The 27330-nt window shown below is 40.7% G+C and overlaps 1 protein-coding gene across 2 annotated transcripts in view; it reads left to right on the top strand.

Moving 5' to 3' along the window:
* The window catches only part of SH2D4A (SH2 domain containing 4A), a 55380-nt gene that overhangs the window by 15507 nt on the left and 12543 nt on the right, over positions 1-27330 (top strand). For both annotated transcript variants that reach the window (XM_081045992.1, XM_081045991.1), the window contains 5 exons: positions 657-816; positions 2308-2479; positions 18964-19044; positions 24239-24350; positions 26016-26208. In XM_081045992.1, coding sequence (XP_080902118.1) covers positions 657-816; positions 2308-2479; positions 18964-19044; positions 24239-24350; positions 26016-26208 — 718 coding nt within the window. The remainder of the gene's footprint in view (positions 1-656; positions 817-2307; positions 2480-18963; positions 19045-24238; positions 24351-26015; positions 26209-27330) is intronic.

Here is a 27330-nt window from a genome sequence, read left to right as displayed (position 1 = left end):
CCCAACAATGAAGCCTATAAAGATAGTGGAAACACCAAATCCTGGTGTAATTCTGACTTACGGGGGACGCCTAGACTTTAGAGGTTCTGGTATCTAATGGTACCACGTTTCTCTGAAAATAAGACCTAGCTGGACCATCAGCTCTAATGCATCTCTTGGAGCAAAAATTAATATAAGACCTGGTCTTATTTTACTATAACATAAGACTGGGTCTTTAATGTAATAATATAATATAATATAATATAATATAATATAATATAATATAATATAATACCGGGTCTTATATTAATTTTTGCTCCAAAAGACGCGTTAGAGCTGATGGTCCAGCTAGGTCTTATTTTCCGGGAAATGTGATAACTCTGTTAGCCTAAAGTTTGATGCAAACAATGCATGCTTTCTTCCCATCTCTCCTCAATTTATAAAATGGGCATGTTCAGAAACCATATTCATCATATTTTAAAACAAACATTACTGTAGCCGCCACCCACTGCCACAACTTCCGTTTCCCTGGGCAGGCTGCTTGTTCCTGGGTAGGTAGGAAGTGCTTTGCATCATCTAATTTTTTTTCCTGAAGACCCTACATACTGTAATGATGGGAAACATAATAACCCCTGGCTAAAGATATTTGTTTAATCCAAATTTTGTTTTGCTTGCAGAGAACAGCAAATCTGTTCATTGGAAACTGGGAGCCGATAAGGAAGTCTGGGTCTGGGTGATGGGCGAACACCATCTAGACACACCCTACGATGTGCTCTGTAATGAAATTGCTGCTGAGAAGATCCAGCTAAAAGCAGAGCAGGAAACAGAAGAGCCCAGGTATGAGATCTGCAAACCAGTGGGAGACAATGCAGAGATGCCTCTGGTTCACAGTATCCGGTGGGAGTGTGGGCTGCGATTTCAGGGTCACAAAAGTAACTTAGATCTCTCTGGGAAGTTTCTTTAGACTCTTGGTGATTCCCTTCCTTCCCACATGCTATCAAATCAGGGGTTTCCTTTCCTCCCTTGTCATTCCCATTTTGATCTGGATATGGTTTCCTCAGCGATCACAGGTTTCACTAGAACTATGCTAGAGTAATGCAGGCCGATATACCTGAGCACCAGGAATATAAGCGAGAAACACAGTGACTCTTCAAGCTTCGGGCCTCCAAAGACGATGGCTTAGATGTGGGCAGCTGAGTAAGCAGGACCTATAGGTGCTTACACCGTGCCGGGCACTGAGAATTCAAAGGTGAACAAGGAGCTTCCAGTCTAGGAGGAGAAACAGGTAGATACATCCCTACCTGTAGCCAATACAGACTGTGTAAGTGCTATAATCAAGTTGTAAACAGAGCACAAACTGAGCCTGTCATTCTGACTCGCAGAAGAGGTGAAATCTGAATTGAACCTTGAAAGGTAAGGAGAGGTTTCCAGCTGCAGAAGGTCAGGAAGGAAATTGCAGGCAGAGGGCCTAATTAAAACCCCCAGACTTGATTATGTATGGTTCTTTGGGTCATGATGAGTTCTTCTGAGCATTTGGCGTACATACAGGAAAGTAATTGGAGATGGGGGCCATGCTCTAAAGTGCCTCGAAGGCCAGATTTATTAGAGTTTGGATCTCATTCTGTGGAAAATGAAGAAGTTTTTGAATAAGGAAGTGACATGAGCAACTGGAGATAGAGGAAGGTAAGTTGGGTGGTAGTAGTGAGGCAGATGATGGATCCCCTCAGCGGGGTCCCCAGGGTAGCCTCTGCGAAGCCTGCTATCCCTTGAGTGTTGACAGTGCTATCTGAGCTGGTGAAACGGAAACATACTCATGGACCTCACTTCAGTTCCCAAGGGCTGGTGATGCTGCCCACCAACTACTGTCACTTTAAAACTATAAATGGGCATACAGAGATAATGATTTGCTGCTAATCATAGGAAGGCATTAGGCTCAAGCAGTTTAGCTTCTGAATCAGAAGTTGGGCAGACCGGGGTTCAAATCCTGGCTGTGCCACTATGTGGCCTTAGATTATATAATTATGTGTATACGATATATACATATATAATATATAACATGTAATTATTATAACTATGTATAATATATGATAATTATATAATTATTTTGAGCCTCTTATCGTAAAGTGAGGATAACAATGCCTTCCTCATGGGATTGTTGTGAATATTAAATTAATGCCTTTAAACTACCTAGCAAAGGGCTTGGCTTCTTATAAGCACTCAGTAAAAGGTATCTATTACTGTTTTTCACATAATTTGAATGTAGACATCTGTTTTGGAAAAGCTATGTTGAAGAATGCTTTTGATAATTCTACATTTATTTCTCTTCAGCAAAACTAAGTCCAAAGAATTCACCAATAGCTTAACAACAAAACCACGCTACTATGATACCCGAGCACCAGATACCTGTGAGTCTCAGAACGTCTGTAAGAAAGCACCAGAAGAGGAGAAGTCAGGGCCCGGCTCTAGACCAGCACCACCTCTTAAAGAAGAGAAGATGCCGGTGAGTCTTTTTTATCTGTAAATATGCAGTTTTATCCCTGGGGGAGATAAAGACATTAGGGCCACTGAGGTGAATGTAGCTGAGTATCAGGATTTTAAACTGGTGTTTCTGGGGAAAATCCCTCTCAAATTAAAGGACCTGCTGTTCATTTCATTTTGGGGGGTGGGGGATTTGGCTCACCTGCTACTTTCCAAAAAAGGTAAATAAAACAAAACAAAACACAAAAACCTTTTTGGGGGGGACTGAAGGTGCGAAGAAAGAACTTTAGGAATAAAATTTTGCATTTGAAGACATTTTCAAGATTTATTTTTCTCTGTCATATGTCTTCTGTAACAGGAGTTTCCAGCTTTTTCTGTGAAGGGCCAGATAGTAAACACTTGAGACTCTGTGGGCCATATGGTCTCTTTCACAACTGTGCACAAGAGAATAGGCATGCTTGTTCCAGTAAAACTTTGCTCCCCGACACAGGCAGAAGGCCGGGTCTGGTCTGCAGGCTGCCGTGTGCTGACCCCTGTCCTCTGTTGGCCCATTGGTGATCTAGGTTGTATTCAGTTGAGTCTCCCCTTTTGGTTGAGGACAAACATCAGTACTTCTTTGGCTTCTTAGATTCTGCCCGTGGCTGTGGGGACAACTATTTCCTCAACACAACAGGATTGTATACTCAGAACTGGTAGGAATTCTCTTATGTTTCAGGTGGTTTAAAAAGCTCAAACATAATTTGCTGCTCAGATTATAGTTTCGGAGAATAATAATACTATATTATGAAGTAATTTCTTCTGCCAGGAATTCCATTACACTGAGAATTAACAGAGGATTTGCAGTTGTTTGACTTCCGTTCAGGTCCCCAGCTCTATGACACTGGTTGTATGTCCTCTTGATATTTTTGAGGCTATCAGTGGGGGTACAGTGACCAGTCTTGCCTACTTCACAGGCTTATTACATGGCAAAGCACACTGCTGAGTGTGTCATCTAATCCTCACAATGACATTATGACCTACGGACTATTTGTATTTGTACATTTTACAGGTGAGGAAACTGAGGTTAAGTGTGGTTACTCCATTTGCCCAAGGTCTTATAGGTGATAAATGACTGAGCCAGGATTCAAACCTGGGCTTTGAAAAGGCCTATAAATATGAGGCTCAAAATATTTAGGGGTATAAAATTCTAAAATTTCGTTTACTGTCAGGCTCAGCCCTGGGTACATTCCTCACATCTGCAGTGAAGCATCCAGGCTACTCAAGGTAGTAGTGCTAGATATGAATTTATTTTATACATAATAAAACACATGCAAATTGACTTAGAGTTTGCAAAGCTTTTTCTCACAGTTATTTCATTTCACAATACTCCTATGAAGTAGACCATGCAAGTATTATTTCTTTTGTACAGATGAAGGAACTAATGCTCAAACAGATTAAATGATTTGTCCCCAAATCACAGAAAGCCCTCGTTTTTGTATATCTACTTTAACTGCCACTCTCATCATAACCTTGATGAATTTAAAACAGAATTCATCACCTTCCCCAGATCGGCTCCTTTAGACAAAAACTCTGGTGAGAAACCAAGACTAGAGCTTTGGGAGTCATCCAGTATATGCTTCCAAAATGCAATTCAGGTTTGCACAGTAAAGATTCCCATTATAATAAATGTCACCCATAATTTATTTTAACTATAACATCTAGAAGGATATTGTCATGTCTTTAAAATTTCATTGTCTACACAAGGCCTAAAATTTATTATAAAAAGAAAAATTATCAAGCAGTTTTTACTGAGCTTAATGACCATGATCCTTATCTGAATAATGATGGAAGGATTTAGAGAGCAATCAGTCTTCCAAAATTATAAACAATATTCAAGGAAAATCAGTCGTAGGTTTACTAAATGAAAATGGTCTTGTTAGATTTGTAGTAAATTTCCACGTGACAGATGACACATGACCAGAAAATGTGCCCCAGTGAAATTCAACCTAAATCTTGATCAGCGCTGTAGAAGCTCTTTTGTCAGAGTCAGTTACTAAGAGGATGTAGTATTTCTAGTTAGTGATAACCCCTTATATTTATACTGAGGCATAAGAGAAAGCTGGACTTCTGCATTTGTATCAGCCAGTGTCCCCCAGCAAAGTTCGGAGCAATAGTTTGTAATCCGTTGCTATAAATCTGAACCTTGTGTTCGTTCAAGTCAGGTTTTTCCCTCAATATAAATTATATATTTTCAAAGCTTTCTGGATTTCAGAATTGTTAATAAGAGATTGTGGATCTGTAGTAGCTTTTTGAGCGATGGTACTATCATGAGTGCAAGGATGGTAAAATGTAGTCAGAAGAAGTGGGTTTTCATTCTGACTCTGTCTCTGCAAGATTTCGTTTTCTTTGCCTGTAAAACGAGAGCCTTTTAAGCGGCTTGTAACCACAGAGCATAAGCGCAGTTACCACCCATGCCTGCACCTATGGCAGATATCAGTAACCGATCACAGCACTCCTCCCTCTCAGCCAGGGCTTGCCCTCACATCCCTGTCCACAGACTGCCTTGGGCAGCCATACTGAGTCTGAGAAGTTAGCTGTAGGCATAGAAGCTGTTTGCTGAGATGATTCCTCATAAGTATCCTTCCAGCTCTGAACATTCGTGATCCTGAACAACACCCATGCTTACATGACCTGAAGTAAAATATTTTCTCATAGCTCTATGGTTGTTAGATAGAGTTTCCATATTGTTTCAATGGATAAGCCACACCATAAGTCTGGACTTTCCGTATTCAAGCAGAAGTTAGACAAGGGTATGAAGTCCAAGCCCAGAAGTACAGGGCCAAGGTTAACCCAATCTCATTTCTGGAAATATGGCACAAATTATGTCTTCCTCAGTCAATTGGCAGTCCTGTACTGAGCTTTTCACCACAGCCTGCCACCCCAGACTCAAAACTGTATCTCTTGGCCCACGTGGGACATAGCTAATCTTCTCACATATTAAAAATTAGAGCGCTATACCCTTCCCTCCATGGAACCAGAATACTAAAAAGCCCAATTTATAGGTTTGCATTAGATTATTTTATACCAGTGTAACAGCGATTTATTTTATATCTTCATTAGCAGATGGCTTCATCCAAGGAACCCTCTTCTAGAACAATGAATTTGCCCCAATTCTAAAAAGTGAAGAATTTCTGATTCCCCGTTAGAGCCACAAGAAGCAAATCTGGGGGTTTTGAGAAGAGTTGTTTGATCCCTGATTCAGGGTTTAGAAAATCTGGGGTCCTGTCACAGAGCATCTTTCCACACACTCATAATCTTTATAAAATATTTTTTAAAGAATATATTTATGTTAAATTTTTCATTTTAACAAAAAGATAGTCAAAAGTAAGATTGCCCGATAAGTACCAGATGCTTTGAAATCATACTGTTGACACAGCAGGTGACCTCCAGTCTGGGAATGGAGGTTTCAGTCCTTAGAGCCAGCTCTGTGACTTGGGGCAGTATTCTGGAACGAATTTATTCCCTCTCTAAAATAGGGATTAAATTAGCAGCATTGTTTCTTTATAAAGGAAGCTGAGATCATTTATAAATGTGAGGACTCCTGCCCAGTACCATCTCATGAAAGCGGCAAGACTTGTCCCCCGAATTCCTTCAATTATAAATGCTATTCTTAGCATGAGCCTTGGGCCTTTCTAATTTTCACATGTAGAGTTGGAAGCAAAGGGAGGCTGGGTGGTTAGTGAAAGCTGAGGAGGAGGCTGAAATAATGTTAAGATTAGAGCTGTATGTGTGGTTTCTATTCTGAAAAGCTGTTGCCCTCTACAAAATACCTGCCCTGTCCTTATTTTTGACAATGGTGATAGCACTTGGGAAACTCAGACAGGATGCTCTGCTTAATGTTTAGTGAGAGCGTTGTGGTTCTGAGCGGATCACAGTGAACACTCAGCGTTACTGGGCGCCTGTCACGGAACCCAGGTGATGGTATGTGTTGGGATTTAGCGGTCACTCAGTCAGGTTCTGAACATGCAGGTTGGGAAGTAGATGCCATTTCCAGGCAAAGACAAGTCTGATGGGGACTTAATAGGAGCCAGGGAAATGACAGGCGATGCACTGTGTGAGCAGACTCCCCCATTCCCAGGAGTTGGGATAAGAACTTGGAGTTCTCATCTGAATGGAAATCCGTAGGGACCCCCAGTGTGAACAGCCCTCTGAATGCAGCCAGTTTTTTCTCCCTTTTCTGCAAGAGAATTTGGGAGAGAAAAGCAGTTTTTAGTGTGGTTGGAAGAATGGCAGAGAATGCTAATTCAAAGATAAGCCCTTTTGTGTTTCTCTGTTATATGTAATTTGTAGGCTGGGAACTCATTAATCAGAGGTTGCACTGTCCTTGCCCCAAAGGGGACCTTGAATGAAACTATATCTACTCACTTTTAGATTTTATCTCCAGAGAATTAGTCATTATTTTTACAGAAATGGCCTTCAGAGTGGACCACACTACAAAATGGGAGATTTAAAAAAAAAAAAAATAGAACACACACATCTAGGATTCAAAGCATTCCAAAAAAATTAAAAAATAAAAAAAATGAAAGACCTTGAAGCTAGCAGATTAAAAAGCCTTGACCAAGATGCTTCCCCTTCATATCATCTTTAACCAAATGGAGTTAGAATTGAGACCTCTTGCCTCTCCACCTCGGCCATGTGCTCACAGACACACGCACATGTTACACAACAACACACACACACACACACACACACTTCTCACACTGCTACAAGGCTTTGACACTAGCTCATAAATCTGTCATTTCACCATAATAATTGATAACAAAAACTTGCCACTAAAAGGTACATTTTGCTTGTAAACTTTACATTGAAACCATCATGGTTTTCATTTATTTTTTTAAGTGTTATTCTAATTCATAGCATTATGTTCCCATTAGTAGATGGCAGTGAGGGAACAACCCATAAAATGAGTTTCACACACAATGAAAGACTTCCACTTAGGTTTTCCTTCTTCCCTATTCCTTCCAAACCAAAGTTAAACTTACTGTCTACTCAGAAACCAACAGTTCTCTAAAACCGGATTTTGGTTGTTTGCCTTTATAAAGGAGAGATTCAGAAACAAGATACAAAGATCAGACCACTTCTTTAAAAGAATAGAAAATAATATGCTGAATTGTTTTGTTTGTTTGTTTTCTTGTGTTTTTTTTTTCTGACCCTTATTCATCTCCAGGTATTCTTGCATAGCAACCAAAGTTTGGGTTTTATGTGGTTTGGGCATTCTACAAAGGATGACAAGCGGTATTTGAGCACAGTCCCTTAGGTGATTTAATCAGAAGTGAATACCAAAGCTTGATGAGTAGGCAGGGTGGAGAAGCCTGCACCCCACCCCAGAGTAGATGTTCTGCGTCTGGACTTGGGGAAATCATCTTGGGGCTGCCTGGCTCTTGTCTGCAGACAGCCATATTTCCAATCCCTGAAAGGGAGTTGGGTTCACACTTACAATATGGAATCCCACTGTAAAGAGGATGGGAATGTGTTCCTGAGATGCAAGTTAGAATTTGGAGGATTGAGTTAGATGTGAAGAAAAAAGGGATAATCCCAAACCAATAATTGTTTCCCTTGTGTATACTCCCTTCTAGTATACATGCAGGAAGCATTTCAATATTATTTTTGTAAGAGGTAAAGCATTGGGTATACCAACTAAAAAAAAATGGAGAATTAATTTTGGTTATTTTATTAATTCAAGGGTAGAACCATAATCAGAGAGTTACACAATTATCCAAGCAGTTCTATGTAACTGTAATAGAATTTCATGATAGTTTGTAGAATAAAATTTTATATATGATAGATTCAGAAACCCTGGGCCTTAAAAGCCATTTAAGCTAGTGTATTTTTTAAAATAGTATGTTACATGAAAAGCTTAATATAAAGTAAGGTACAAAAGAGGAAAACATTTCTAGTCCTGAGAGTTGTACATTATGAAGTTAGTAACACAACTTTATTTTGTATGCTTGCAAGTGATAATTGCAATAATTCACTTATCCAACTTACTAGAAGTAGTGTGCTGAGAAGAAAACTGTGGAACCCTAAATTAGGAAATGTGGGGTGTTGTTGATCTCTTAGAATCAGTCCTTTAACCTTTCTGGGGCTCAGTTTCCTTATCTAAAAAACTGGAGGTTACAAGGTTCAAGATGGCAGAGTAGATAAATGTTGTGCTTGCTTCATCCCGTGAACACATCAAAATTACAACTAAATTATAGAACAATCAACCTAGAAAACCATCTGAAATCTAGCTAAATAGAAGTTTTATAATTAAGGGTGTAAAGAAGCCACATCGAGACTTGTAGGAGGGGCAGAGAATGCGAAATGGGGTGGTCCCACACCCATGTGTGATGGATGAAAACTGGGAGAGCTATCTTGGCCACAAAGGTTCTCCAGGTAGGAGAGAGGGACCCCAACCCACGACACCAGGCTCCCAGCCCAGAGGACTGGTGCGGAGAAGAGAAGCTCCTACAACTTCTGGCTGTGAAAATCAGTGGGGATTCCAATCATCCAGGTGGGATGGAAGGCTGCGGAGAAAGCCAGACATCCTTTTAAAGGGTGTTCTCAGGAACTCACCCTGGATTCCAGTGGAGTGATGGTGATTCTGGGGGTGTTGGAGATGTATGGGAAGAGACTGAGTGTGTAACTTCGGGGTAAAGACTAGAGGGACAGTCCCCATTTTCTTTGTGTGGGGCCCTTCGCCTGTTCAGCCAGCAAGTGGGTACCATCTTTCCTGTGTTGAGCCTGCCCCCATGGGCCAAATCTGAATCTGGCCTGCTGAACTCCACTCCTCCACCCTGCTGACTCATTGAGACCTGGCCTCACCCAACTTGCATACAGCAGGAGGCTTTATCAGTGGTTGAACCTTAAGGCAGCCACAGGTGGCAAGAGGACTTGGAGTGTCCTGGCCTTTTGAGAAGCTACCCCAGGCCCAGTACTGGCGGCAGCCATTCTCAGTTCTCAGTGTGGCCTCTCCCACACACCTCCACGTACAGCACAGGCAGCAACCAACCATAGATAGCTTTGTAGCTCCTACCAAGTACCCCTCAACTAGTCACAGGCAGTGGGTGACCTGGGCCTACACTGGAGCCCCTCCCAAGAGGCCCAGACCAACATACTTAGATGCTGGCTTCAGACCACAGCAGAGTACCACCCAATTTCCCCCACAAGTGGCACACACAAAGGGCAGTCTCAACAGGCACCAGAGCCCAATGGGGCAAATCCCATTCAGTGGGGTAAGCCCCCCACACAGTAGTCCATAAGTTGTGAACATGGCAGAACCCCGTAGCCAGTCAGCTTGAGGGTCAGTACCACCCACTGCCATGCCAACAGCAATGAAGGCTCAACTATAACAGGAAGGCACACACAACCCACCCAAGGGACACTCCTGGAACACCCAGCACAGGTGACCAGGGAGACTGTGCCACTGGGCCTCACAGGACACCTATGACATAAGGCCACCTGGCAAGACTAGGAGACATAGGGCCCTACCTGATGCATAGAAACAAACAGAGAGGCAGTCAAAATGAGGAAACAAAGAAATATGTCCTAAATGGAACAGAAGAAAACTCCAGAAAAAGAATCAAACAAAATGAAGGCAAGCAACCTACCAGATACAGAGTTTAAAACAATAGTTATAAGGATGCTCAAGGAACTTAGTGAGAACTTCAACAAAGAGATAGCAAGCATTAAAATATAGGACATAGAAACCATAAAAAAAGAAAAAGTCAGAAGTAAAGAGTATAATAACTGAAATGAAAAATGCACTAAAAGGAATCACCAGCACACTAGAGGAAGCAGAAGTTTGAATCAGCATTTTGGAAGACAAGGTAGCAGGAAACACCCAATTGGAACAGCAAAAAGAATCCAAAAAAAAAAAAGAGGTGAGTTTAAGAGACCTCTGGGACAACATCAAGCATAACAACATTCACAGCATAGGGGTACCAGAAGGGGAAGAAAGAAAGCAAGGGATAGAGAATCTATTTGAAGAAATAATAACTGAAAACTTTCCTAACCTTTAGAAGGAAATAGACATACAAACCCAGGAAGTGCAGAGTCTCAAAAAAGATGAACCCAAACAGGCCCACACCAAGACACATTATAATTAAAATGGCAAAGGTTAAAGACAAAGAACCTAAAAGCAGCAAGAAAAAAGCCATTAGTTAACCTACAAGGGAACTCCAATAAGACTGTCAGCTGATTTCTCAACAGTAACTTTGCAGGACAGAAGGGATTGGCACAAAATATTCAAAGTGATGAAAAGCAAGGACTTACAATGAAGAAACACTCCTCTACCTAGCCAGGCTATCATTTAAAATCTAAGAATAGATAAAGAGCTTCCCAGACAAGAAAAAGCTAAAGGAGTTCATCACCACCAAACCAGTATTACGAGGAATCTTAGAGGGATTTCTTTAAGATGGGGTGGAGGTGGAGATAAAAAGTATGAATAATAAAATGGCAGTTAACTATATATCTATCAACAATTGTTTTCAATGTAAGTGGATTAAATGCTCCAATCAAAAACATAGGGTCGCTGAATGGATAAGAAAACAAAACCCTTACATATGCTCCCTCTAAGAGACTCACTTCAGATTGAAAGACACACATGCAGACTGAAGACATACAGACTGAAAATAAAGGGATGGGAAAAGTTATTTCATGAAAAAGGAGATGAAAAAAAAAACTGGGGTAGCAATACTAACACCAGGCACAATAGACTTTAAAACAAGAGACAAAGAAGGACCAAGTAATCCCACTTCATGGTATTTATTCGAAGAAACCAAAACATGCTCCTTCAAGGGGACATGTACATCCATGTATTCATTGCTGTGTTGTTTACATTGGCCAAGATGTGGAGGCAGCCTGGGTGTCCATAAATGGATGAATAGATAAGGAGGATGTGGTACCTACATGAAATGGAATATTGCTTGGCCAGGGAAGGGAGTGGATTCTTGCCATCTGCAGCAGCATTGATGGACCTGGAGGGAATTGTGCTGAGTGGAGTGTCAGACAGAGAAAGACAGATGCAATGTGATTTCACTTATGTGTGGAATCTAAAGAACAAAACAAACAAACAAAACAGAAACAGACTTATAGATACAGAGAACATTTTGATGGTTGCCAGGTGGGAGAGGGCTTGGGGTGGTGGGTGAAAAGGGGGAAGGGATTAAGAAGTACAAATTGGTTGGTTACAAAGTCAATAATATTGTAATAACTGTGTATCATGTCAAATGGGCACTAGATTTATCAGGGTGTAGATGGGAGGGGGTTGGGGGCAGGGTGAAAAAGGTGAAGGGATTAAGAAGAGAAATTGGTAGCTACAAAACAGTCGTGGGGATGTAAAGTACAGCATAAGGAATATAGTCAATAACATGGCAATAACTATGTAGAGTACCAGGTGGGTACTAGACTAGCCAGGGGGACCACTTCTTAAATTATATAAATATCTAACCACTATGCTGTAACCCTGAAATGAATATAAAATAATACTGAATGTTAACTTTAATTGATAAATTTAAAAAGGGGGGGAAGGGGAATAAGAAGTCCAAATTTCCAGGTATAAAACAAATAAGTCATGGGGATGTGATGTACAGCATAGAGAATATAGTCAACAAAATTGTGATAATGTGGTACGGTGTCAGATGGTTGCTGGACTTATCATGGTGATCACTTCTTTAGGTATATAAATGTTGAATAACTATTGTGTACACCTGAAATTAATATAATATTGTATGCTAACTATAGTTTTAATAAAAATCTTGAAGCAGTGGAGGTTGCAGTGGCTATATATCCACTGGGTTGAATGTCAGAATCTAAATAATACACATAAAATATTATGCAAAGTATTATGTATGACATAAATATTATTTTCTACCATTATTTATAGTTAGGTTCCTGTTTTCCACTGTGTCAAGCATTTCCAAATCAATCATGTTTTTAAGACTCTTTATCTATTCTCTTAACAATCTTTTGTTACTACTTTATACTTATATACCTTACATTTAATCATTGCTTTATTCCCTCTGTTCATCTTTTTTTTTTTTTTTCATGGGTTATGTGTCAGGTATCTCTCTGTTGAGAACATAAGGGCAGCCTTTGAAACCCTTTCATATCTGAAATGCCTTTCCCTAACAGCCCTTACCAGTTCTGCGTTATGGCATTTTCTGGGGATGTTACTACCCAGTTCTGCTGTTTGCACATTGTTTTGAGGGGCTGTTGGAAGAAGGTGTGATGAAAGTGGACAGATGTTTATCTAATATGGCAATTCTATGCTTTAATATGCTCAGAATAAACTCAGACACTAAAGACAATGTGTTATTTAAAGTTGTGCCTTAAAATTACACATCATATTCAAGTGGGCCATACTTTTAAGTCAGGATATCTAGTAGTCCCTATGCATAGATTTTGCTACAATTATTAGAGAAACAGGGAAAGGATTCCCTAAGGTATCTGTTGTCCTAAGTCATGTTTCACTAAAATCATTCCATAGGGACTGTGTACTGTATTTTCAACAGTAAAATTGATTGTCCCATTTTTCATTTTATTAGTCTAGTTGGCCTTAAGAAAATATCTTCACTCTGTCTCTATTTTTATTCTTTGCAACTTTTATCAAAGCACAGTTTCATTATTCTGACTCTCCCATTGTTTTTTAAAGAAAAAGCTAAATCCCAGTATATTGAAAACCTGAATTTTATAGCTGTCATTGGGAAAATCCCCTTTTATTTTGGCTGCAAATAGAAAGACCTGATTATTCCAGTAACCTGGTTAGCAAAATGGGTGAGTTAATACGCCTTCTATTTTCAGAGAATTGAATTCAGTCTACCTTGGTTAATATTAAAACTAGACTGAATATGTTTTAATTGAAGAGAAAGTGCTGCATGAATTTATAATGTGTTTATTCATTCACCAAATATTTATTGAGGCTTTACTAAATGCCAGTCCCTCTTGTGTTTGCTGAGACTCTAGATATCAGTGAATTAAGCAGACATGGTCTTTGCCCTCAGGGAGGTTATTATTCTATCAGTCTATTAAGGAACACTATGGATTTAAGAGGTGTAAGAACAGGATGAGTAAATACTTAACCTCGTAGTTTGTTTTCAAAAGTAAACTCTTGATTTTAGCTCATTAATTCATGATTTTCATCTTTACCATAAAAATTGAGTGCTAAAAATGTTCCGTTTATTGGAACTTTCTGGTTTACTTGGAGTTAAAGTTGATTGGCATTTGTTTGATTGCATAGCCCTACTTTTAAACAGAATAAATATTAACTTAGATGCCAGAATAAACTGTTTTTTCAAACTAGTTTTAAAAATGTAATTAGAATAATTATTGTATGACACAGACTCTCTGGGAGAAATATAATTTGTAACCATGTAATATCAATGTTGCTAGCAGCATCTTTTGATAACCCAATTGCTTATGTAGATTTGAATTGCCATGCTTCTAAGTGTAATGGTAATTTTTTAAAAAATATATATGTATGTACAGAGGGTGCCAAAAAATGTGTACACATTTTAAGAAAGGAAAATATTGTATTAAGATTGTAATACTCAATCTATACTGATAACAAAAGATGAATACAAGTCATGTTTGACTTCTGCAATTACAAGAGGTGCTCAAAATGGTTACCATCGGCTTAATTTTAATACAGTTTTCTCCTTTCTTAAAATATGTATACATTTTTTGGCACCCTCTGTGTGTGTGTGTGTGCATATGTATACATGTATGTGTATATATGTATATATGTGTATATGTATATGTATAAACACGTTCACACACACATATATATATACTATCCTTCGGTCAACGTTGGGTGGGCTCCACTCCCAGATCTAGTTGGGTCTGTGCTCATTAGAGAGGACTTGGTGTCCACAGGAAGCCCACTAGGTTTCTGATGTCATTGGCTTTCAATTTTTCCTTTTATTTTTTGGATCTTTTGCATAAATATTACATGGCAGTTTTTATTTTATGTTTTTACTAAGTTTGGGGATAACATTGGTTAACAACGTTATATAAGTTTCAGGTGTCCAACTTTACAATGTATCTGTATACTCCATTGTGTGCTCACCACCCCTCAAGCTTAGTCTCCTTTCGTCATCATGTATGTGATCTCCTTTCCCCTCTTCATCCCCCGCCCCACCTCCTTCCCCTCCAGAAACCACCATTCTGTTGTCCGTATCTGGCAATTTGTTTTTTTCATTTGTTTTGTTTGTTCATTTGTCGCTTTTTGTTTTATATATCTCGCACATGAATAAAATCATATGGTTCTTGTCCCTTTCCCTCTGACTTATTTCACTTATAATAATACTCAAGATCCATCGTGTTGTCACAAATGGGAACATTTCATCTTGTTTATGGCTGAGTAGTATTCCATTGTGTATATAGTATGTACCACATCTTCTTTATCCAGTCCTCCATCCAAGGACACTTAGGTTGCTGCCATGTCTTGGCTATTGTGAATAATGCCTGCGTTCATTGTAGCATTAGTCACAGTTTTTATTTTTAAATAAAGCAAATATGAAGCAGATAAGATTGCTTTAACTCCACCCTTAGAGTTTCAACAGCTGCAGAAGTCTCTGTAATATAGCAGATGGGAGGTGACTGCCGTGGCTTGCAGCATGCGAGCAGAGCTGTGTTCTCTTTGGGACACCTCATAGAAGGCGCAAGCTACAGACACGGAGAAGACATGGCTTTCAGTGTCTGCTTTCCTAGTAACAGGTCACCTTATACTTTGGTAAAGCGACAGTACTTGCTTTGAGTCCTCTATGGGATTGATATGGATGTCAAATGACATATTGGACTTGAAAGTGCTTTGTAAGCAAAAATTATGAAGGTAGACAGGCAGTTTCCATCCGTTTCTTGCGTTACAGACAGGAATAACTAAAGACTCCTGGAACACAGCATCGTATGGATGCTTCAGAGAGGGCATGGTACCCTCTCCAAGAAGCGTCTTCATCCTCACTGCCCAGTGTGGCCACAGTATTCCTGCGGTGGTCCCCCTCTGGCATTGGTGTCATCACTTTTGAGCCGCTAATCTATGTTTAATAAGGAAATCTCTTGTAGGTCACACTATTTTCAGCTTATTTATGACATTGCACTTGGTGTAGTTCATGGATTTGTAGAACATGTACATGCACCTGAAGGAACCTGTTCTACACACGTCTTAATTTAGTTTTTCATATTATTTTAACACTGAAATAATGGCAAATTTTGGTTCATTTTGAAAGTATTTTTTAAAATGTGATTCCTTGTATGTGTGAATAGTTTTAGAGTTTACAATATGTTATAAATACATAGAAGTACTTGAAGAGAAGTATTAATTTGGGGGCTGGTTGTGAAACTAATCAAGTACCTATGCTAAAACTCTTATACTCAAGAACCAGCTCTGAATGTTGGTAACTGAAAACAAAACCAAAACCTTCAGGGAAAGATGTCAACTCTGCCTGGCACCAGTAGGTGGGGCTAAAGGGTACAGTGGTCCCTCAGTCTCCTGGCATCACATCCTTTGCATCGTCCGGTTCATGTGTCTGTGCTTCGTGTTGGGTTACTTGAAGAATATTATTAACCCATCATATCTGATAGGTGCAAAAGCAATGAGTATATTGAAAGTGCTAGTATGAAAAGGAATACGGCAATGATAGAAAAATTAAGATTAAAAAAAACAAGTGGTGAGGAGACAATGTTGTATATGTATATAGACGAATGGTCGCGTTGAAAGAATAATTCTAAGAATAACTCATACAACATGGTGAAAGTTTTGTACCCATGCAGATGACAATAATAGGCAAATGATAGGGGAAGAAATGTTTGACAAAGTAGACAACACTTTGGAAAACATGGGTTGGAAGAGCAGTGTCAGATGCCTTTGAGCCCGGTGCTAATTCAGGAAGCAACTAACAGTTTGTTCAGGAGTGTAAAGGCTGAGCATGGTGGAGGTGCTGCTGACAACACCTTGCTCCAAAGCTCTGCTAGTTGCACAGGTCCAGGTCCTTCTGATACAAATAAGTAGAGAAGCTAAGAGTGCAGCTAGCATGGTTGGAGCCTTATCTCCTGTACTTGAGGAGGTTACCCTACAGATCTTATATCAATGAGGAAAAGGAGAGTGAACTTGTTTTTAAAGCTCATATCCCTTATAGTGGAAGTGCATTCAGAGACTGCAAGCCCCGTCCTTTCAGAGTCATCTTGGATTTCTGAACAGATGAACTTACACCAAACCTGTTAGAACAGTTCTAACTTGTTCATAAATAGAGGAACTGGTTACTGTACTGTTCTATTTTAGATGCATAGCAGCTACATATCTTTTTATAATATTAAAATAAGAAAAAAATGAGACAAAATGTGGTAAGTAGCAAATGTGAAACCTATGGGATTCATGATTGTGCCAAGTAATAAGTATAAGAAATCTTTAACCTGCAATTCATTTTCTTTTCATTATTACAATATTGACTTAATAGAAAAACCAGCTGTATGGTTCAAGCAGCTGTATGATGCAAGTAAGCTATACACCTCCCCTGAGATTCACTTTCTTCATCTGAAAGTTGGGCATTATGTTGCCCATCCATCAGAGATGTTGTCAGGAATAAAAATAATACTGTCACTAACACAGTGCCTGGTCATGGCAGGCCATTAGTGGAATTAGCGTTAATAGCACTCCCTGTGATTAGTGAAAATATCTCAGCAGAGAGCTTGATACCCACAGCAACTGTTGTGACCAGTTTTATCTGCTAAGATAGTCTAAACTTTTGCAACAAATAGACCACAATGGCAATGGTTAAAATACAATAGAAGTCCATCTTTCTCCCTTACAACATCCAGGATGAGTGTTCTGGTTCAGGAGGGCTCAGGTCCACACAGCCATTCAGGGACCCAGGTTTTTGGTGGCTCTGCTGTCTCTAGTAGTAGTGTGAGTGCTGTCATGATTCCAGCCCAAAGGAAGGGGAAGTGACCTGTAGGCATGTGTGAATGAGGTTTCAACAGGATAGAAGTGGCAAATACCTGTTATCACCTGCATTATATTGGAGATAACTTATTCATATAGGCTCACCTAACTGCTAGGGCAGCTGGGAAATGTAGCTTACATGCGCAGCCACTGTGAAAAAAAGGGGAGCGGGCAAAATTGAGGTAGCCACACTGGTTTATTACATAGCACAGTAATGATCCAAAAGTCCCTCTGTGCTCCATGCTGAATCTTGGTACCAACCTTTTGCTGAAAATTTATAGACAATTTCTGATCTATGCCATAATTCAGGAATGAGTCCTTAGGCACAAGGCATAAAATCATGGTAATATGGAGTGGGTGGTTATATCAGGCTATACAGGGCATGTGTCTGCCCATGCTGGGACTTGGGCCAGACTCTGCACTCAAGCCAGGGACAGGGTGACAGGGGCCTGTGTAACTGACCTGGTTTTAAGAGGTACCTGGTGTGAAATGCCAGCTCTGTCACAGTGCCAGAACGGTTGGCATGTGGCAGGCAGGAATGACACCAGGGAATCCAGGCAGTGGATCTGGGAACCCCACTGGCAGGAATTGCCTCTTGGGAAATCCATCTAGAGTAGCAGAAATCCAGATACTGGGCTGGATAACGGGGTCAGAGGAAGGAGAGGGGAGCAATATGATCAGGCAGGGAAAGTGGGCAGGGTGCCCAGGCAACAAACTGGTATTCCAGGCATGCCTCCAGTCCTAGATGGGGAGCAAGGCTAATGCAGTTAAATGGCAGGGACTAAGCATTTCTCTTGTCCCACCTGAAACAGGGGATGGGTTGAGCAAATATTTCCCCGAAAATAAGTTCTAGCCGGACAATCAGCTTTAATGCATCGTTTGGAGCAAAACTTAATATAAGACCCCATCTTATTTTACTATAAGACCTCGTCTTATTTTACTATATTACATTCTGTCTTCTGGGGGCTAAATGCATAGTCATTCCCACTAATGTTTCTTATTTTACTATAAGACGGGGTCTTATGTAATATAGGACCAGGTATAATACAATATAATATTATAATATAATACAATACTATACTATACTAAACTATAATACCAGGTCTTATATTAATTTTTGCTCCAACAGACGCATTAGAGCTGATTGTCCTGCTAAGTCTTATTCTTGGAGAAACATGGTATTAAGAGAGGCAGAAGAGCATTTAGATTAAGGAGTAATATTGACATCTAGAAGTAATCCCAAGGGCCCTGGGATGTGCTGGGAGCAAGACACCCAAACCCACTTGTCATGAGCAAACCACCAGCTCCTGTCTCTCGGGCAGTAATTCATTTCTAAGCCCTACTGAGGGGAGGCTGAGGCTTCACATCCCTGTTTCCTCACTTGGGATTGGCTCAGGAACTCAGTTACTGGTGGGAAACTTTGGTGGATCCCATTGTGAGGGTGGCGGCAGCATTAGAGGACATTGAAAGGAGGGAAGCATTAACAGATTATTTTCTGAAATTTCATTGCAGCTCTAAATGGTATAAAATGTGTTTTATTTAATTTTTAGTCACCCTCCAGTTCCTCAAGAAATATTCAACAAATGCTGGCAGATTCTATCAATCGTATGAAGTCGTATGGATTTCACCAGGTAAAAGATTTACATTCTGTCTTCTGGGGGCTAAATGCATAGTCATTCCCACTAATGTTTCACAAATTGGTATATTAATCTCATGCAGAAATGAAATTAAGCAGCACAATGTGAATCTATTTTTAAAAGCTTGTGGATGTAGCTATTCATCTTTGCCTGTTTATCTGGAGTTAAAAGTCTTGAGTATCATGAAAAGAACAGATGCCAAGAGGAGTCTGCTAGACTCCTTACCAAAGATCTAAAACAGAGACGATATTCTGGGTTGCTGCAAATATTGAGGGCAGACTGATTTCAGAGAGTGATAAAGGAAGCACTAAACTTGGCGGAAATAGTGATTTCAGAATAAGTTGCTTCTGTGTCCATTTTTTCTGTGAGCCTGTCCCTTTACAATGGGCAGCCTCTTGTGTCACCCATGTCCATTGTGCCAGAGTTCCTCCGGGCACTCAGATCTCTCTTTTGTCCATCCAGATGTGAGATTCTTTCTACAGGCCAAGCCTACTTCCTCCATCATGCTCAACTGTCATTGCACCACGCTCAATTGTCATTGCATCATCCGTTGCTCACAGTCAATGAGGCATAGTCTGGCACTTGGAAACAGTAATAGGATTTGACCTGCAGAGCACTGAAAAGTACGAAGCTGTAAAGAGAGGTTCTGACTGACTACAGGCCTGAGATGGGGGCTGGGGTGGAGTCTGGCCCCGAGGCCTGCAGTTCTGTGGACAGTGCAGTTGATTCCCTGATTTATCTGTAGGGACAAACATGGACTGGGATAACTCGCACGTCTGACACTTCAAAAAATGATGATGAAGTTGTGGAGCTGTAGTCCTGAATACTGCTAATGTAATACCTATGTACCTCTTTCTAAAACAGCAGCAATAGAGTATCTAAAGGAAATTTTCAGTGACACTGCCTGGAGTACATTATGTCATTTTAAATGAAGACAGGTGAGAAAGACAAAGGATCTGTGTGTTCATTCAACCAATGTGCACTGAGTTTCTCCCATGTGCTAGGCACTATTATGGACACTGGAGACACAGCGAACAAAACAGGTAAAAGCCCTGCCCTCAGGAAGCTTGTATTCCAATTAGGGGAGACAGATAATAAACAGTTCTATGAAGTCAGGTGGTCATAATTGCTATGGAAGAAAACAATTCAGGATAAGGGAGCTGAGAAATGCTAGAAGGGTGGGAATTGGTTCCTTAGAGAGGTGGTCAGAGAAGGCTGATCTCAGACGGTGATATTGGAGTAGAGATCTGAAGGAATGAAGAGGGAGCTATGTGGATGGCGTTCGGCGGGGGAGGAGGCAGTATTCTCCTGGCAGAGGGAATAGCAATTATGAAGTCACAGAGGCAAGAGCTCACTTGACATTGTCAAGGAGTGGCAGGGAGGTCAGCAAATGAGAAGGGATATGAGGGTTGAGAATCACGTATTCTTATACGGAACTTGGTATCTCGGTGTTATTTCAAGACATGATGAAAGATGAGAATGAGTTTAGATGGAAAAGAGAAGTGGTCTGAAGTCTGAAGCACATCACTGTTTAGAATAAGCCTAAGGTTTCTTGTCTCAACTGGGGTGGGGAGTGGACTAGATCAGTAGTTCTCAAACATTTTTGGATGTGAGAGAGCCAGATTTGCACAGTTTTCACACCCTCTCACAAGATTGCCCAGGATCATGGGCCATTTCTTTCCTTCTCTAAGGAAAGGATAATTTCTTATCCTTCTAATAAGAAATGATATCAGAATTATAGAGAATGAATGAGCAGATAACTTACCAAGCTTCTCTGTAGAACAAAGGTAACAAAATAGAGTCTTCCTACTTGAGGGGCACTGGGGAGGATCTAATGAGGAATGACCCGAAAGTATTTCCATCAACAGGCCAGATGAGAATGCTTTCTGTAGGAGACCTTGTGACAGTTCAAGCTGCTCCCTCCGTCTCCATACCTCAGCCCCTGGGCATCTGGTCTACTGTCCAGCCTCAGCCCTGCTGCCTCTCCACTCTGCAGCCTTCACCTTGCCTTTCCCATGCCTGGCTCACAGTCCCCATCTTGGACCCATCTGCTTCCAGCAAAACATTTCTAAAGAGGAAATGATGGTTTTCTAAATAGAAAAAGTAAAGATCAAGTTTTCTAGATGATTTGAATAAATACAGTGGTCAGGGCCAGATTTCATCTGCTATTCTCTGTGAAACTCATTAATTTTTGTCTCCTTTCCCACTACGCACATATTTGATTACACTGAAGATTAAAAAGGAATATAATTTACTAAATATTGCACTCTTAGACATTTAAGTATTATCTGCATTATTTTTTACTTAATATTTTTCCTTAGATAGACTCACTTTGTAAACTTCTTGCTTTTCCTAAGCAACAATATCCATGGTATCATAGTTTAGTGTTATAACTATATTTTCTAATCAATTTAAATCATTTAAAAATATGCATATGGAAGATGAACAAAGCTCCACTTTTAAGGTTTTTTTTTCTTATGTTTAAGCTTAAAAATTGCTAGTAGCATTTTTTATGTATTTCAAGCTTCTAAACAGCTTCAGTAAGGGGATGGCAAATTTTAACAGTCATCTCAAACACCAAAAGCTGTTTTTTGGTTTTTATAATATTGACAAGCCAAAGGAGCTTAGCTCTAGGCAGGGAAACAAGGTAAGAAAAAAAATGAAGTTTTTCAGGGAGGAAACCCAAGATGGTGCAGTAGACAAACACTGTACCTCCTTCATTTCATGAACACATTAAAATTACAACTAAATTATAGAACAATCAACCTGGAGAACCATCTGAAGTTTGGCTGCTCAGAAGTTCTATAACTACAGATATAAAGGAGCCATGAGGAAACTGGGAGGAGGGGTGAAGACACAAATGGGCTGATCCCATACCTTTTTGTGGTGGGTGAAAACTGGGAGGGATACCTTGGCTGCAAAAGTTCCCTCTGGAGGAACAAAGGACTCTGGCCCCACTCCATACTCCCCAGCCTGGAGAACTGGTGCTGTACTGGCGTTGGGAAGAGGAGCCCCCACAACATCTGCCTGTGAGAAACAATGGGGATTCCAACCATCCAGGTGGGATGGAAGGCGGCAAGAGACCCAGCATCCTCTTAAAACAGCCCTCTCACAGACTCACTCGCTCGCAGGCACTCACCTTGGGCTCCATCGGAGGGTCGGTGACTCGGGGGGCATCAGAAGCATACAGGGAGCAGACTGAGGTGTCTGGCTTTGAGGCCAGGGCTGGAGGAGAGCCCCATTTTCCCTGGGAGGGGTCTTTCTCTCGTGCAGCTGGCAGGCGGCAGCCATCTTTAATGTATTGAGCCCGCCCCCTATGCTTACGGCCAAATCTGAATCTCATTGATCTGGTGAGTTCCAGGACTCCACCCTGCTGACTCACTGGGACCCCGTCCCACCCAACTCCCCCAACACCGGAGGCACTTTCTCCGCTAGCAGCCAGTCCTGCCCACATTACACTGTTTCCTGGAAAACTATCAGAATCCACAGACCCCAGGTGGGTGACAGCTGACCTCATTGTGCTCTGAGACTTTTGCTGAGTAACTCCAGGCTCAGTACTAGCACCAAACCAGAGTCTACATTAACCTGGTGACTACAATGCTTCCCATGGTACTCACTTCCTGAGACCCTGCCTCACCCAACATGAGATTTTGTCAGCAGCTGAACTTTAAGGGAGCCGGCAGGTGGCAACAGAACTCTGGGTGTCCTGGGGTTTTGCAGAGCTACCCCAGGCTTGGTACTGGTGGCAGCCATTCTCAGTTCGCAGTGTGGCCTCTCCCATGTGCCACTAGGTTTAGCACAGGCATAAAAAAAACCATGGATCATTTTATACCTTTTATCAGGAAGTCCCTGGCTGGTCACAAGCAGTGGGTGACCTGGGCCTGCATCAGAACCTCTCCTAAGAGGCCCCAGAACCAACATACTTGGAGGTTGGCTTCAGACCACATCAGAGCACCACCCAATTAGCCCCACAAGTGACATACACAAAGGGCAGTCTCAACAGGCATCAGTGCCTGCTGAGCGAATCCCATTCCATTGGATAAGCACACCACACAGCAGCACATAAGCTATGGATGTAGCCAAACCTCACAGCCAATCAACCTGAGGGTCAATCCCACCCATTGATGTGCCAATAGCACTCAAGGTTCAACTATATATATTAACATCAAGAAAGTCTTTATCTTTCTAGGAAAACATAAAAGAAAAAAAAATTCTCATTTTTGAGATGGAGAATGAAATGAAGCACAGTCAGTCTTTCCTGACCCTCTCAGCTTGTTTCATTACTTATCTACCCAAGGCTTTTACTTAGCTCACCAAGTTGCAAGTTCAGTTTTCTTATGCTCAGAAGGCCGTACCAAGTAAAGTACTTTTTAGGTCAAAGTGATTTGATGTGTTAGTTTCTCATTGGTTGAAAACTAATTCCCTTGAATGTTCTTAATGTTACAGAACTGTACACTTAAAAATGGATAGGATGGTAAACGTTAGGTTATGTGTATTTTACCACAAAAATACCACCAAATTCCTTTTTAGAGGAAGACTCATGTTTCTTTTCTTATATTTTCCTTCTAAAGAGCGTGCTTTAAAAAAATTTTTTTTTTGTTTTCTCTTTTTAAAACAAACAGAAATTCCTTTCTGAGCCTCCTAAAATCATGTATAAGTACCACATTTTCAGACACGTGGTTCGAGGGCATATGGAGATACAGCTGAGATTGCTCTAGGAATGTACTGTTTTTCTGTGGAACCTGGCAGGTACTGTCGTGTTTACACTGGTACCATGGAACAGAGTTTACACACTACATCAGAGGATTCAATTTAAAGCAGATAAGTGCTATGTCTGAGGAAAATGAACATCTATTGAATTCTTACTATCTGTGACACACTGTAGTAGGCACTTTGAAAAAAAATTATTTAGCCCTCATTATAACTCTGTGAAATATTCCTAATTTCTTAATTTTACTTAGAGGGAACCAGCCTGAGAGAGGTTTAGTAACCAGCCATGGAGCTGCACAACCAGGTAGCGGTGGAGCTGGCTTCAAGTATGGCGGACACCATGCTTTTCCCGCGACACCAACGTGCCTCTGCAGGGGCCAGAGGGAGTTAGATAGAAACCAGGTGTGCCTGGAGCCCTCCTCATCCAAGAAAACTGCCAGAGTCGCTCACTAACATTTGTTTCTGATTTTTTTAATAGAAGAAAGAATCCACAAAGAAAACACAAGATGAAGAAATAAAACAAATTGATGAAGAGAAAACCAAGCAGATTTATAAGAGCTGGAAAGAAGATTCAGAGTGGCAGGCATCATGTGAGTACCCAGAGGCCTCTCATAGCAGATTGATTCATGTAATAAAATGAGCAATCTAGAAAGTACTTAAAGTGGTCGTTGAGTGATGTTTTAACACTGAATTATTACCCAAAGGCTTACGAACCACTTGTTGAATAGAAAGGTCTCAATTCATCACCATGAAGAAAGGTTCTCAATTCATGTGCCATCAAAGTTATGATAAATCTATATGATGGAGTGGTATATAGCTATGAAAAAAACATGTTTCAGAAGAGTGTCTTATGACCTTGGAATATGTTACATCTGTTTTAGCTTGCAGAGAAAAAAACATTATAAAATAGTATAAAAAATATCCCTACTTCCAAATGTCTAAGTATATGAAGGAAAAGAATTGGAAGGCTATTAACATGTTAACATTAGTTTTCTTGGAGAGGTGGGATTCAAGATTACTTATATGAATTCTTCTTGTTATTCTGTAGTTGTCTAAATTTTGAATAGGGAACACATTTTACTTTGTAATCAGAAAAACACAGGAATAACAGGCTGGATATATTAGCATCTCTCCCATGCCTGTGGTCCAAACTCCTTTTTAAGTTAGCACTGCCAGAGATAAACCCCTCGGAAAGAAGTCAGTGCAGATGAAGGCCGAGCAGAGCATGCTCGAAGATGCTAAGTGAATTCAGGTTTGAAATAGGATGAGGGTTTCCATCTGACTGAGACAAAGAAAGCTTAACTGCCACATCAGCCCTTGAGACAGCTTGAGGAAGAGGAGTAGCAATGTTTGCAGGATGTTGAGAATCCTGAATTGATCTTCAGTTCCATTACGAGGACAATTTTTGTGAAATAAAAATATTTTCAAGATCCAATCACTTCTATGCAGTGAAACCCAACATCATGGAGCATCTCTGGCATCTCTTTGGAGTCAAACATAATAGGATTTGACCAATAATGCCTGAAGTGTAAATGCACTCAATAAAAATGATTCTTACGTCCTGCATTAGAGTCCTTTAATAGTATGTTGCTAAAACAAAAGCAAAATAAAACAGTAAACCCTCTATTTTATAAGGCAACGTTAAAAGGCAGCCTTGGGGTGCTGTTATGTGTACCAGCATGTTCTAGGATTGTCTGTGATAAGAATCACTTTACTTTTTGGTTTGTCGGCCGATTTACGATGGGTTCAGCTGCCTGTGGGCTCTGAGTGGGACATGCAGTGAGCCTCACTGCTTGTTCACCTTGTGCACAGGCTGAGCCACTGAAGAAAAGAGTTCCTGACAGCCTGATTTACGGCAAGTGACATCTGGAACTTGCGTGTGTGAAGGATATGACATCATCTCTTATTATTCAAAGACCCCCTTCCAACTGGCATCCTCACTCAGGCTGTGACTCATCACTTGGTTTTACCAACTGCAAGAAATTCTCAAATAATTCTACGTTTCTATCTTGTCCCTTCTTCCTCTTCCTCCTCTCTCCCTCTCAGAAATTCCCCAAACTCCCTTATAAAGAGGAATTCTGCAGGGAACGCCAGGCAGTTGTGCAAGCCCCAACCATCTGAGTAACAGGTGTTGATGGTGATTGCTCATTATTATCAGCAGCTAACAGGATCTGTTCACCAGCTGCAGTGTTGATTCTCCTGACCATCTCTGTGGGTTGATGAGGGCCGGTCTCAAACCTTTTTTGTTTTTCTAGTGCGAAAATCCAAAGCAGCTGATGAGAGGAGACGCTCCTTGGCTAAACAAGCCCGGGAAGACTACAAGAGGTTATGCCAAAAAGGAAGAAGTTGGGAGGGACTGCAAAGTGTCCCACAGAAACCAAAAAGACCTCCCCTTCCACCCAAACCTAAGTTCCTAAACCCAGCGGGATACCCTGAAACACCTCTTAGGTAAGAAGTCACGCAGGTAGCTTTAAGAACAAGGGTTGAAAGGAGCTGAGTAAGGACAAATTGCATGACAGGCCTCAGCAAGTGGAGGGTCAGCTGGCTGGCTGTGTAACTAAATTCAGCCTCACATCTAAGCCCATCTTCCTGAGATACCTGGTCTAGCACTCATCCTCTTCTTACCTGTAAAATGTCCACAGCGGTTATAATTAATATATATCCAACAATATCTTAGTGAACATGAGCATTGAGTTCACTAATTTCCTGTGCCACTAGCTCACCCTCACCTGGTGGCAGCAGGTGAGCTAATGAAGGGACAAGGGGACACAATTCCCAATATCCCTCTTCATAGTGAAAGACTGTCACAATAGGGACCTGAGGGCTATGTGACTTTCACATCAGCGGTAGAGCTACATTTTCATTGCTCAGGATTAAAGGTTTGATGGTAACTCTCGCTCTGGGATACACAGACACATGTGGAAAATTTGGAAATGTTCCTTTTTGGAATGAACTTACTTGGTGATGATGGAACCTTTGCTTCCCGTTTGTGGGTAAATAGACAAAACAATTTGTTTTGGAAAATCCCTGAAGAAAAGCACTATAATGTCATAGCAGACAACCCCTATCCCTTATGTTAACTGATTATAAAATTCTTTTCTCCTGGTTATAGATATGGGATGTTTTTCATGTTCTAATATATAGGAAGGCAACATTTAAAATCACCAGGAGAAGCCAGATATTGATTAAATGAAACAGAACTGTCTAAAGCCTTGCCTTCTGAAAGAAAAATTAAAAATACTTCTCTGTTGTGAGAATGGGGAAATAAAAAAACAAACGAAAATTTCCCTTTGCTTGGAGTCAGTAGTTATCTTCAAGGTTTTTTCCTAATGGGGATTATGACCTCAGAGGAAACATGAAGGTGGACCTTTTCCTCTACTATAATTATTTCTATTTACTCAACGGAAAGATTCCATTTTGGGACTTGGGGACCAACACTAAATGACCATGTTCTACAAAGTGACAGTTCGGAGAATGGTTTTTATGGACGACAAAACAAGAAAGGTAATCAGGAAACGGGTCTCCTTGCAGTTTTGTGACCAGGTCACAAAGGTGTGTGCTCCTGCACAG

Source organism: Rhinolophus hipposideros (genome assembly GCF_964194185.1).
Source record: "Rhinolophus hipposideros genome assembly, chromosome: 4".
In the NCBI taxonomy this organism is placed as follows: domain Eukaryota; kingdom Metazoa; phylum Chordata; class Mammalia; order Chiroptera; family Rhinolophidae; genus Rhinolophus; species Rhinolophus hipposideros.
Note: the sequence above shows the minus strand (reverse complement) of the source record. Positions and strands in the feature narration are given on the sequence as shown.